General features: G+C 42.2%; 1 protein-coding gene across 4 annotated transcripts in view; it reads right to left on the bottom strand.

The window, feature by feature from the left end:
• Positions 1 to 1,194: 1,194 nt before the first annotated feature.
• The window catches only part of LOC110493896 (replication termination factor 2), a 45,213-nt gene continuing 31,972 nt past the window's right edge, over positions 1,195 to 14,435 (bottom strand). For 2 of the 4 annotated variants that reach the window (XM_021568475.3, XM_090205031.1), the window contains exons 6-9: positions 13,128 to 13,241; positions 12,112 to 12,166; positions 2,710 to 2,787; positions 1,195 to 2,197 (exon numbers count right to left, since the gene is read on the bottom strand). In XM_021568475.3, coding sequence (XP_021424150.2) covers positions 2,004 to 2,197; positions 2,710 to 2,787; positions 12,112 to 12,166; positions 13,128 to 13,241 — 441 coding nt within the window. In that variant the 3' untranslated portion in view covers positions 1,195 to 2,003. The remainder of the gene's footprint in view (positions 2,198 to 2,709; positions 2,788 to 12,111; positions 12,167 to 13,127; positions 13,242 to 14,435) is intronic. The other 2 variants (XM_021568476.3, XM_090205032.1) reach the window with 1 other exon arrangement.

The following is a 14,435-nucleotide window of genomic DNA, read 5'->3' as shown; positions in this document are numbered from 1 at the left end:
TTCTTTGAGCCTAAACCACTGGACTAATTTAACCCCGTCCCATATTAACATCGCATGTATTGTTTAGACTATCGTAAACGTGTGTAGGGTAGATAGATTCAAATATATATCCTGAAATTGTCGCATTTTCAAAGCCAAATGCCAGAGGATAATAATAGCCTATAGCGAAATACATGTCAACTAAACTACTTACTACAACACATTGACGCATTCGAATTTTCGTTCAATGCACTGCTGAAGGCTACTAAAAATGCATAGCCTGGCTTTCCCTTCAAAGTTTCATTTAAATTGACGAATCACAATGCACATTATCATACGACTAATCATATGCCTATACTGTTTGTATTTATTTTTGCACAATTGCGTTGAAAGAAAATATTTTTTCTCTTGACTGTCAATGTATAAACTATGTACTGTGAAAATGTCATGTGAATGAACTCATGAGAATAAATGCATGGTCGCCCTATTTGATTCAGTTTAATCCATCTTTGAGGACTACATGAAGATAATTATATGTAAAATGCCTAATAATTAAGAAGAAAAAACAATGTACCTTTTTTTTTTTTTTTTACAAGGGCATGGGATTTGGGAAGAATGAGAATTAAAGCTCAGAGTATGTAGACAGGCCTTTAGGGCATAGGCTACATCAAATTGAAACGTTGAGGCCTACACACAATGTATTTAATTAATTTAACAGAATTCTCCAATGCGAGTTTTTCCAGTGGTCATATCCTAAATTAATATAATCTACTTGTCCGCAGAGTAGAGTTCCAGAGTTCTACTACTCTAAGTAGAATCTAAGGCAAAGTTACGACTCTGCTGCCATCTTGTGACAGGAATTATTAAAGCCTTGACACCTTCGTGTGACTTAAATGACATTTGCAATTTGCGCTCTTTTGGGTTCATTTACACTTTCATGGTCGTGTGCTAAAAGTAGGCTAATATAATTGAAATCCAAATATACCTTAAATCCTATAATCCCACTCTTAAACCTGATAAACACGTGCAGTGTCATGAAAAGTTGAGGTACAGTAGTTACAATAAATATACAGTAAAAAAAGCAGTAGCTTGGCGACACACCCAAAATACAAATTGAAAGGGACAAAAAAAAAATCCCGTATTGAGTCGACCTAATGCACCTTTATTTGTACACACTACTATATAATATGTTGTTCCATATAAAAAAATAATGCATTTTGTAAGTAAAAGGACATAGTCTTTATTTTGACATATGTTTGTTCAACCCTCAACCCAAACAAAGCGGGAAAAAGCATATCAAAAGGTAAATATTTAAATAAAAATGAAATATGCACATGTGAATAAAACAACCTTTTTTTTCTCCCATTATATTTTGATGGGTGGTGGGTGACAAGCTATTTGGAGGAAACATTCAAATTGAGTATAGACATAAGTAATGAGCTTATTGAAAGCATGTTTTGAATGAACACTACAAAAACACTCACTATTCCACTTCCTATACAAAAAAATAAACTAGGCCCTTGTGATATAATTTCAAAACATTTATATGTCATATTGCATAGCAAACCATAATGACTTGCCAAATCTACATCTATCCATACCTAGATAAGACCTACATATAATATAGCCATTCCTAGAAAAAGGAGCATTAATAGTGCTTCCTATAGGCTATTGATTCATTAGCCTGAGCCAAGAATACCTATAAGAAAAATGTCAACTTCCTTAAGACTTTACTTGAAGGATGCCGACATAAGCTTCATAACCCTCATATTACACATTCATAAGCAGTAGCAAGTTGATATTGCCTTCGTCACAGAAATACAGAAATGCAGAAATGTGAATTATCAACTTGCGGTTGTTGACATAAGCATTTATGAAATGCTCACGTACTTCTTATGAATGTGTTAAGTATGGGTTTTGAATGTGTTATTAATAACCTTTTATAGATACCCTTCAAATACACAATCTGGTTGTGTGTTGCCTGCCATGACCACTTGGTGGTGATCTAGGGGAGGTGAAGTAATTTAGAAATGGTAGGGGGTGTGGGTGACCCAGTTGGACGTCTGGTCTTTGGTGCGTTTGGCTGAACTGTGGCTGGTGAAGAGAGATTTGTAGGTCTCCGACTTCTCTTCCATGGTCTGGATGGACCTCTTGCTTCCGGTTGCCGCCGAGGGTGTAACCACCTTGGTGCTGGAAGAAGCAGGGGGTTCAAGGACTGCTAGCGGGAGAAGACAAAATTACCATTAATTGTGTAGGCTAAAATCAAATATAATTTTTGGGTGCCAAATTAAAATTTGCCTTCTGGCTACCTCAACCCCCCTAAATACACACACACACACACACACACACACACACACTTGAAGGGTTTAATGCTTTCCTCAATATTACAATGACAGTTATAACGTTAGAAACATGATGCTGAGTTATGAACTGTATGGAGAGGTTATAGTGTCTGAAAAACAAGATCTAACGTTAGTGCAAATGCTAACTAGAATTAGCGCAATGACTGGCAGTCTATAGTAACTGGCAACATGCTAGTACATACCATATAGACTTACAGTCATTAAGTTAATGCTAGTTAGCATTGGCTGGTGAAACTACCTCTAAGTTCCTTCATACTGGATGCAGAGACATAAATGGTATCCATGAGCTCATCTGACACTTGGGGAAGTAGATAAAGGGCCTCAAAATCCTGAAGTATCCCTTCCTAGTAAAATAAACCACAAATACCTGGCTGGCTGTTGTCTCCACCATTTTGTGTTGAAGTTTGGCCCTCTGAAGAAACAGTTTCAGTGGACTCTGGATTTTCTATATAGGAACAAAAGAGATGAATGTTAACAAGAAATACATAGAACGTTTTAACAAACATCTATAACACTCTGGCATTTTGGGGAGAAAAACAGAATGTTTCCAAAACATTTCATGAAGCTCCTGTCTGTCTGAAAAGAGAGGTACAATCTTTTACAATAGTGTGAATATGATGAATTATTTGAACATTATGTATGTTCCAAAAGCTAATCAAAGTAGGCTGGAGTGGGTCAAACCAAATGTTGACCTGACAAACATCCATCTACCTCAGATCAAGACATTTTCTCATTGAAGCTATAAGTTAGAGTGCAATATTTAAGTGACAATGCCCGAGAAGCCGGTGTTTGGAGGATGGTAACATGTGGAACGGACATTGGCCGGAATGCAGTTTTAACCAATCAGTAAGTCAGGATTATTCCCACCCGTTGCATAAAGGCTAACATGGACCTTCTGTTTCTAACCACTGTGCGCTAAAAGCGCATTCCAGCTGATATCTATTCCCCAAGTTACCATGCCTATTTACCATGTTCCATCTGACTACGCAATCCACTGTCTCATCAGCCCAGCTATGCAATTTATAAACTTGATGTCCACTATAAAAATAATATAGACATTATCTAATTTCTTTTAGACAAACATTTAGTTTAACAGCAGAGATTTGTATAAACCTTGATGTCTGTCTCTCCGAACATTTGCAACATTGTTTCAATATTCAAATTAGATCGGCAGCTGTCCCATAGTAATGAACAGCTGTCGGGATAAGACAGGCAGGCAGCTTTTCTCAGCCAGTTGAAATCATGAATCAATATAATTTTTATGGATATATACAAAGACCTTTTAATAGAAAACAGGACAAACAAAACGAAGTGCAGATAGTTTGCGGTCTTTCCAGCTCCAGTTTGAAACTGTTAGCTGTATTGTTGGCTAGCTTCTCTGAACAACAGTGTCCTGAAGAGAGAGCATATTCTTTGCACAGGGGGGAAATAGCACATCGTTAGCTCATTGCTTTGGATGTACAGCGCAGTCGGAAAGCATTCAGACCCCTTGACTGTTTCCACATTTTGTTCGATTAAATTGTTTTCTCTCTTCAATCTACACTTAATACCCCATAATGACAAAGCAAAAACCAGTTTAGAAATTATAGTACATTTCTTACAAAACAAAACACCTTATTTACATAAGTATTCAGATCATTTGATATAAGACTTGAATTGAGCTCAGGTGCATCCTGTTTCCATTGATCATCTTTGATGTTTCCACAACTTGATTGGAGTCCAACTGTGGTAAATTCAATTGATTGGACATGATTTTGAAAAGGCACACACCTGTCTATATAAGGTCCCACGGTTGACAGTGCATGTCAGCACAAAAACCAAGCCATGAGGTCGAAGGAAATGTCAGTAGAGCTCCGAGACAGGATTGTGTCGAGGCACAGATCTGGGGAAGGGTTTCACATTTCTGCAGCATTGAATGTCCCCAAGAACACAGTGGCCTCCATTATTCTTAAACGGAACAAGTTTGGAATTACCAAGACTCTTTCAAAGAGCTGGCCGCCCGGCCAAACTGAACAATCGGGGGAGAAGGTAAGGGAACCTTCCGGAAGGACAATCAATCAATCAAATTTTCAATCAAATTTATTTTATATAGCCCTTCGTACATCAGCTGATATCTCAAAGTGCTGTACAGAAACCCAGCCTAAAACCCCAAACAGCAAGCAATGCAGGTGAAGAAGCATCTCTGCAGCACTCCACCAATCAGGCCTTTATGGTAGAGTAGCCAGACAGAAGCCACTCCTCATTAAAAGGCACATGACAGCCCACTTGGAGTATGCAAAGAGGCACCTAAAAGACTGACTATGAGAAAGAAGATTCTCTGGTCTGATGAAGCCAAGATTGAACTTTTTGGCCTGAATGCAAAGCGTCACGTCTGGAAAAAACCTGGCACCATCCCTACGGTGAAGCATAGTAGTGGCAGCTTCATGCTGTGGGGATGTTTTTTAGCAGAAGGGACTTGGAGACCAGTTGAGGGGAAGATGAACGGAGCAAATTACAGAGAGATCCTTGATGAAAACCTGCTCCAGAGCGCTCAGGACCTCAGACTGGGACGAAGGTTCACCTTCCAACAGGACAACAACCCTTAGCACACAGCCAAGACAGTGCAGGAGTTGTATTTATTTTTATTTCACCTTTATTTCAACCAGGTAGGCAAGTTGAGATCAAGTTCTCATTTGCAACTGCGACCTGGCCAAGATAGAGAAAAGCAGTTTGACACATACAACAGAGTTACATACAATCAATAATACAGTAGAAAAGTCTATATACAGCATGTGCAAATGACGTAGGATAAGGGAGGTAAGGCAATAAATAGGCCACGGTGGCAAAGTAATTACAATATAGCAATTAAACACTGGAATGGGAGAATGTGCAGAAGATTAATGTGCAAGTAAATCAAATCAAATTTTATTTGTCACATACACATGGTTAGCAGATGTTAATGCGAGTGTAGCGAAATGCTTGTGCTTCTAGTTCCGACAATGCAGTAATAACCAACAAGTAATCTAACTAACAATTCCAAAACTACTGTCTTATACACACAAGTGTAAGGGGATAAAGAATATGTACATAAAGATATATGAATGAGTGATGGTACAGAGCGGCATAGCCCACTTGCCCACGCAAGATACAGTAGATGGTATCGAGTACAGTATATACATATGAGATGAGTATGTAAACAAAGTGGCATAGTTTAAAGTGGCTAGTGATACATGTATTACATAAAGATGCAGTAGATGATATAGAGTACAGTATATACGTATACATATGAGATGAATAATGTAGGGTATGTAAACATTATATTAGGTAGCATTGTTTAAAGTGGCTAGTGATATATTTTACATAATTTCCCATCAATTCCCATTATTAAAGTGGCTGGAGTTGAGTCAGTGTGTTGGCAGCAGCCACTCAATGTTAGTGGTGGCTGTTTAACAGATTGATGGCCTTGAGATAGAAGCTGTTTTTCAGTCTCTCGGTCCCAGCTTTGATGCACCTGTACTGACCTCGCCTTCTGGATGATAGCGGGGTGAACAGGCAGTGGCTCGGGTGGTTGTTGTCCTTGATGATCTTTATGGCCTTCCTGTAACATCGGGTGGTGTAGGTGTCCTGGAGGGCAGGTAGTTTGCCCCCGGTGATGCCTTGTGCAGACCTCACTACCCTCTGGAGAGCCTTACGGTTGTGGGCGGAGCAGTTGCTGTACCAGGCGGTGATACAGCCCGCCAGGATGCTCTTGATTGTGCATCTGTAGAAGTTTGTAAGTGCTTTTGGTGACAAGCCGAATTTCTTCAGCCTCCTGAGGTGCTGCGCCTTCTTTACGATGCTGTCTGTGTGGGTGGACCAATTCAGTTTGTCTGTGATGTGTATGCCGAGGAACTTAAAACTTGCTACCCTCTCCACTACTGTTCCATCGATGTGGATAGGGGGGTGTTCCCTCTGCTGTTTCCTGAAGTCCACAATCATCTCCTTAGTTTTGTTGACGTTGAGTGTGAGGTTATTTTCCTGACACCACACTCCGAGGGCCCTCACCTCCTCCCTGTAGGCCGTCCCGTCGTTGTTGGTAATCAAGCCTTCCCTCTCTTGTGTCGTCCGCAAACTTGATGATTGAGTTGAAGGCGTGCGTGGCCACGCAGTCGTGGGTGAACAGGGAGTACAGGAGAGGGCTCAGAACACACCCTTGTGGGGCCCCAGTGTTGAGGATCAGCGGGGTGGAGATGTTGTTGCCTACCCTCACCACCTGCGGGCAGCCCGTCAGGAAGTCCAGTACCCAGTTGCACAGGGCAGGGTCTCGAGCTTGATGACGAGCTTGGAGGGTACTATGGTGTTAAATGCCGAGCTGTAGTCGATGAACAGCATTCTCACGTAGGTATTCCTCTTGTCCAGATGGGTTAGGGCAGTGTGCAGTGTGGTTGAGATTGCATCGTCTGTGGACCTATTTGGGCGGTAAGCAAATTGGAGTGGGTCTAGGGTGTGGAGGTGATATGGTCCTTGACTAGTCTCTCAAAGCACTTCATGATGACGGAAGTGAGTGCTACGGGGCGGTAGTCATTTAGCTCAGTTAACTTAGCTTTCTTGGGAACAGGAACAATGGTGGCCCTCTTGAAGCATGTGGGAACAGCAGACTGGGATAGGGATTGATTGAATATGTCCGTAAACACACCAGCCAGCTGGTCTGCGCATGCTCTGAGGGCGCGGCTGGGGATGCCGTCTGGGCCTGCACCCTTGCGAGGGTTAATACGTTTAAATGTTTTACTCACCTCGGCTGCAGTGAAGGAGAGGCCGCATGTTTTGGTTGCAGGCCGTGTCAGTGGCACTGTATTGTCCTCAAAGCGGGCAAAAAAGTTATTTAGTCTGCCTGGGAGCAAGACATCCTGGTCCGTGACGGGGCTGGTTTTCTTTTTGTAATCCGTGATTGACTGTAGACCCTGCCACATACCTCGTGTCTGAGCCGTTGAATTGAGATTCTACTTTGCCTCTATACTGACGCTTAGCTTGTTTGATTGCCTTGCGGAGGGAATAGCTGCACTGTTTGTATTCGGTCATGTTTCCGGTCACCTTGCCCTGATTAAAAGCAGTGGTTCGCACTTTCAGTTTCAAGCGAATGCTGCCATCAATCCACGGTTTCTGGTTTGGGAATGTTTTAATCGTTGCTATGGGAACGACATCTTCAACGCACGTTCTAATGAACTCGCACACCGAATCAGCGTATTCGTCAATGTTGTTGTCTGACGCAATACGAAACATATCCTAGTCCACGTGATGGAAGCAGTCTTGGAGTGTGGAATCAGATTGGTCGGATCAGCGTTGAACAGACCTCAGCGTGGGAGCTTCTTGTTTTAGTGTCTGTCTGTAGGCAGGGATCAACAAAATGGAGTCGTGGTCAGCTTTTCCGAAAGAAGGGCGGGGCAGGGCCTTATATGCATTGCGGAAGTTAGAATAGCAGTGATCCAAGGTTTTGCCAGCCCTGGTTGCGCAATCGATATGCTGATACAATTTAGGGAGTCTTGTTTTCAGATTAGCCTTGTTAAAATCCCCAGCTACAATGAATGCAGCCTCAGGATGTATGGATTCCAGTTTGCAATGAGTCAAATAAAGTTCGTTCAGAGCCATCGATGTGTCTGCTTGGGGGGGAATATATACGGCTGTGATTATAATCAAAGAGAATTCCCTTGGTAGATAATGCGGTCAACATTTGATTGTGAGGAATTCTAAATCAGGTGAACAGAAGGACTTGAGTTCCTGTATGCTTTTGTGACCACACCACGTCTCGTTAGCCATAAGGCATACGCCCCCGCCCCTCTTCTTACCAGAAAGATGTTTGTTTCTGTCGGAGCGATGCGTGGAGAAACCAGCTGGCTGCACCGACTCCGATAGCGTCTCTCCAGTGAGCCATGTTTCCGTGAAGCAAAGAACGTTACAGTCTCTGATGTCCCTCTGGAATGGTACCCTTGCTCGGATTTCATCAACCTTGTTGTCAAGAGACTGGACATTGGCGAGAAGTATACTGGGGAGTGGTGCACGATGTGCCCGTCTCCGGAGTCTGACCAGAAGACCGCTACGTTTCCCTTTTTTACGAAGTCGTTTTTTTGGGTCGCCGGCTGGGATCCATTCCGTTGTCCTGGGTGAAAGGCAGAACACAGGATCCGCTTCGCGAAAGTCATATTCTTGGTCGTACTGATGGTGAGTTGACGCTGCTCTTATATTCAGTAGTTCTTCTCGACTGTATGTAATGAAACCTAAGATGACCTGGGGTACTAATGTAAGAAATAACACGTAAAAAAAACAAAAACCGCAAATCTCTGTCGGCGCCGGAAGTATAAGTAGTGTGCAAGTAGAGATACTGGGGTGTAAAGGGGCTATATCTGTTCCTGGTTCTACATTTTTTGAATGGGGCATGCTTATTTAAGATGGTGAGGAAGGCACTTTTAAAGAATAAACAGGCATCCTCTACTGACGGGATGAGGTTGATACCCGGGCCAGGTCGATTAGAAAGGCCTGCTTGCTGTGAAGTGTTTTAGGGAGCGTTTGACAGTGATGGGTGGTCGTTTGACCGTAGACCCATTACAGATGCAGGCAATGAGGCAGCGATCGCTGAGATCTTGGTTAGGATGATATCTATGAGGGTGCACGTGTTTACAGATTTGGGGTTGTACCTGGTGGGTTCATTGATCATTTGTGTGAGATTGAGGGCATCAGCTTAGATTGCAGGATGGCCGGGGTGTTAAGCATGTCACAGTTGAGGTCACCTATCAGCACGAGCTCTGAAGATAGATGGGGGGCAATCAATTCACATATGGTGTCCAGGGCACAGCTGGGGGTAGAGGGTTGTCTAAAGAAAGCGGCAACGGTGAGAGACTTGTTTCTGGAAAGGTGGATTGTTAAAAGTAGAAGCTCTCTCTGCAGGCTCTCTCTGCAGTAGATTGCAACACCGCCCCCTTTGGCAGTTCTATCTTGTCGGAAAATGTTACAGTTAGGGATGGAAATTTCAGGGGTTTTGGGTGTCTTCCTAAGCCAGGATTCAGACACAGCTAGGACATCCGGGTTGGCAGAGTGTGCTAAAGCAGAGAATAAAACACTTTTATGGAGGCGGCTTCTAATGTTAACATGCATGAAACCAAGGCTTTTACGGTTACAGAAGAAAAACAAATGAGAGCACCTGGGAAGTAGGAGTGGAGCTAGGCACTGCAGGGCCTGGACTAACCTCCATCACCAGAGGAACAGAGGAGGAGTATGATAAGGATACGGCTAAAGGCTATCAGGACTGGTCATCTAGTGCGTTCAGAGCAGAGCAAAATGAGCAGGTTTCTGGGCGCGATAGAATAGATTCAAGGCATAATGTACAGACAGAGGTATGGTAGTATGGGAGTACATTGGAGGTAAACCTAGGCAGTGAGTAATGATAAGAGATATTGTCTCTAGAGACGTTTAAACCAGGTAATGTCACCGCATATGTGGGCGGTGGAACTAAATGGTAGGTTAAGGCATATTGAGCAGGGCTAGAGGCTCTACAGTGAAATAAGACAATCACTAACCAGGACAGTAATGGACAAGGCATATTGATATTAAGGAGAGGCATGTGTAGCCGGGTGATCAATAGGGGTCCAGTGAGTGGTTGGAGACACGGCGATTTAGACAGCTAGCAGACCGGGGCTAGCGAGCTAGCAGACCGGGGCTAGCGAGCTAGCAGACCGGGGCTAGCGAGCTAGCAGACCGGGGCTAGCGAGCTAGCAGACCGGGGCTAGCGAGCTAGCAGAAAATCTGTAAAATCTGTTTTAGCCTCCGCGTGTGGTGACGTCGATAGACCAGACCGGAGCTAGTCGTGATGGATTAGTAGGGTTCCGAGTAGCAGAGGGGTCCATGTCCAAATTGTCAAAATAGGTATAGTGGCCCGAGAAATTGGCCGATGGATCTATACAGCTAACAGTCCAATATGCTCTAGACAGCTAGCGGGCTGTGGCTAGCAGGCCGCGGCTAGTGGATGGGCATTCAGTAGACGTCGCGATGTAGAGGCCAGTTGAGTAGCCCCTTGAGCAGATCGTCCAGTCGCGATGGATCGGCGAGGTTCCGTGCCCCGTACCGGCAGTAGAAAGGGGTATTTTATTGTAGCACAGGAGTGGCCTCTTTAGCTAGCCGGGAGAAAGGGCCTAGCATGGGCTAGCTACAGGCTAACTGGTGCTTGCTCTGGGACCGACATTAGCCAGTAGTCACTTGGATAGCAGCTAGCTAGCTGCGATGATCCACATGAAAATGTCCAGAGCTTGCGGTAGGAATCCGGTGAAATGGAGAGAAAATAGGTCCGGTATGCTCTGGTTTGAGTCGCGTTGTACAGACTGGCGAGAGCTTTCCGAGCTAATGGTTAGCTGATGACCGCTAGCAGTTGTTAGCTGACTACTAGCTAGTGAGCTGGCTAGCTTCTGTTGGGGCATTCCAGATTTGAGGTGAATAAAAATACTTTAGAAAAAAAACAGATCCGCACCACATTGGGTGAGGTGGGTTGAAGGAGAGTGTTTAGAAGTTGAGTTAAAAATAAAAAATAAAAAAAAAGGGTCTGAATACTTATGTAAATGTTATTTCAGTTTGTAAATATTTCTAAATGCTTTGTCATTATGGAGGTAGTGTGTATAGATTGATGGGGGGGGGGGGGGGGGAAAGTCAAGGTGTCTGAATACTTTCCGAATACACTGTATTTAAATAAATATCACTTCAAAACAGCTTAAACAAACGCAAATGCAGCTACTTTGCTGTTATTCTGGCTGCAATGTTTGACATTACTGTAAGTTAGCTGTAGTTGGCTAGCTAGCAAGCATGGGATTAGAATGTTGCCAGCCAGTATGGCATTGGAACATTTAGAACGAACAACTCGGTTGCGGGCATAGATACAGAACAAAAAGACAATGACTGGGTCGCGTCTCTGGAACTCGAACCGATAGAACGAACGTCCAGCTGGTTTGGGTAGCAACCCTAGATTTGTGTCGCGACTATTTTGGATGGATGAAATAGTATGAATTTTTTTTTATCAAGATAATGAAAATATGTAAATCATTATTTGAATATGTTGGGGTAACCCAGTGTATAAAAGCGATAATGCCCTCGAAGCAGGTGTTTGGAGGATATATTGGCACGGTTTGCCAGCCCTCTACAATATATCCTCCAAACACCAGCTTCTCGGGCATTATCAAATAAATAACTAACCAGTAAGGCACAAACCTATACACATACATACAGACTAAGCAATACAGAGCGGCACCCTATTGCCTACATAGTGCTCTAATTTTGACCAGATCAATACATAAGTGCAATACATAGGCAATAGGGCGCCGTTTAGCCAAAGTCTACATAATACAATGTAAATGTGTTCTATTACGCAACCAAAAGCAGCCAAAACAAATATGAGCAATTGGTGTTTGAGCAACTAATAAGGTCAAGCTTTGCATGGTTACTTTACTAGCTCATGTCATTGGCCCTTGTGGACATATTTTCCATCACTATGTAGATCTCTGTCAGACATAACCTTAGATGACTGAAGATTGATGTGATTGGCATGTTATGCTTTTTAATGGTATTTACACCCGTGTTTCCCATATATTAAATGTTAATCAATTCTATTGAAAGTCCAAATGATTTTAAGTGGGTGGCAACTGAGCTAGGCGGGGGGTTAAATATCAATATAGAAAAGCAAAACTAATTCATTCTGCAAACTGGTTGCACCAATTTCTGCCTGTGTGTATATAAAACCAAAATATGATATTTGTCAAGCATCATCGTCACTTCCTACCTTTTGAGTCAGATGGCTTGGCAACAGTCTCTGCAACTTTGTTCTTCTTTGGTTTCTAGAAGAAAAAAAAGATCATTAGCTAGGTTTCCATCCAATTGACGACAGATTTTCATGCAAATAGTCTTGAATCTGCATCAAACAATATGGACATTTTCCCACCAGAGACTTGTTTCCATCAAACTGACCTTTTGTGGATAAAAGGCTCTGCGTGATGACATAGTGCACATAAAAAATTACTTTTGTTGCTAAATTCCCATGCACCGAATGAAAAATACAAGTTAAATGGATTTCCAGCACATTTTCAACTCTACTGATGGTTTAGTCACAAAAACTTGTTTAGAAAATGTGCCCACTCTGGTCTTGGCATATGCGCTCTAGCCAACAGCTCGCAGATACAGTGCTGGTAGGCTACCTACATTATGAGATTATTATGGATAAGAGTGATATTATTTGTATTTGTCAAATGGCAGCCAAGCATGGATCATAATGTCACCAGAATAAAACCCTGGATATTTATTGGAAAGGAGCATCAAGCGCATCACCATGTGAAGTTTATGATAAAACATTTAAAAAAGTTATGTATCCTGAAAAAACTGCACGCTTTCCCAAATCGTAGTGGGAGGACCACACAACATATCGCCACATGACTCCAAGTTCACATCAATATGATTGTTATTATATCAATATTTGCTAATAAAGTCGTTTCCACCGCCATTTCCCGCACAATTCATTTAACCGACACAAAAAGATTCCACCACGAAAGAATTGTCTTGTTGGCATTTATACAATTGTACCAGCATTTTGTGTTTCCATCAGCCCATTACTTTTTTTTATGCATCATGTAATTAATCCGCATGAAATGGTTGGATGGAAACGTGGTTAATGTTACAGTAAATTCCAGGTAACTGACATAACCGGTAAGGGGAGAATCTTTACTTCCACTTACAGTAAGTACAATTTTCACTGACATCAATGCATGTCTACATTTTTTATTAGAAAACTCTACGAATGTGTACCTTTGATGCCTTGGCCTTGGCCCTCTTCTCCTCCATTTTCTCCCTCAGTTTTTCCACCTCTTCCTTGGTCCCGTTGAGGACGACAAGGTTTTCGTCTTTGAACGGGTCGCCACACTGCAACCAAGAGAAGGTTTAGTTAAGCCCAGACATTCATATACATTATTTTCATGACATATGTTATGCTTTTGAGTATCTTATTTGAATCCATTAATTTAACATTACGGGGATGGTTTATGAAAGGAAAACACGTGTAGGGATTCTAAACTCCCCTACGGGTATGTCGTCTTGTATTTTATTCACAATGTACAATGCAAATATAGGAACATATAAACATGTATTTTGTGTACTTTAGAGCCACAACAAGGACATGAAGCAAGAAGGTGATGATGGGGGGGGGGGGGGGTAATAGTTACATATCAGGATATTATTTTTGACAATATATAGTATAGTATTATTTTGACAATATCGCAATATTATTTTTGCGCTAGTTGTCTGTACCTGCATCAAAACTTATGTATTTTTCCTTCATAGCTTGTTCTCCATCTACTTTTTAAATAGGGAGCTTTTATTTCCATGACTGATCAAAACTAACTTTCTCATGGCTCTCTCTTGTCCCTCTGCAGCAGACATATAGTGAGCATTATATTTGGACCATGGAATCTCAAAATCACAGTATTGAATCGCAATACAAATATCATTCTGAAAATGGAAATACATAATCGTATCGGCACCTAAATATCGTGATTATATTGTATCGTGAGGTGACTGGCAATTCCCAGCCCTAGTAAATAATACTATCCAAATCTCAATGGAACATAGTTACTTACAATCACAAAACAATAAATAACCTAAGTCTAGTACTAAGATAGTGGTGGCCAAATATATTGGCACCCATTTTTTAAAAATACAATGTTAGCCTAATTAAGCTAACTAAAACAAAATGGCACCCAGGAACTAATACTTGAGATAAAAAACAAAAAAAGGTGCCTTCTTGTAGCCATTAAAGAGCTTCTTCTTTGGCCCACTCGAGTGGTGCCTTCCACTAACTGCTGTTTTCACATCTCGCCATAGGTTTGATGGAATTCGGATTTGGAGTCGTCGCTGGACACTCCAGAACAGTTCAATGTTTGTTCCTGGGTGCTTTTTGATGTGTGTTTGGGTTGTTGTCCGGCTGGAAGACCCACAACCTTCAACAGAGACCCATTTTTGGTTCTGCAATGTTGACAATCCAATAACATGTGGAGACTAGGCCTGTGGTTTTCACAAAAATTTGTCAGCCAGTGATTGTCAAGCAACTAACTGCCGGCC

Source organism: Oncorhynchus mykiss, chromosome 17 (genome assembly GCF_057628025.1).
Source record: "Oncorhynchus mykiss isolate SJ-2025 chromosome 17, ASM5762802v1, whole genome shotgun sequence".
Classification (NCBI taxonomy): Eukaryota; Metazoa; Chordata; class Actinopteri; order Salmoniformes; family Salmonidae; genus Oncorhynchus; species Oncorhynchus mykiss.
This window is presented reverse-complemented; position numbering and strand designations above follow the sequence as displayed.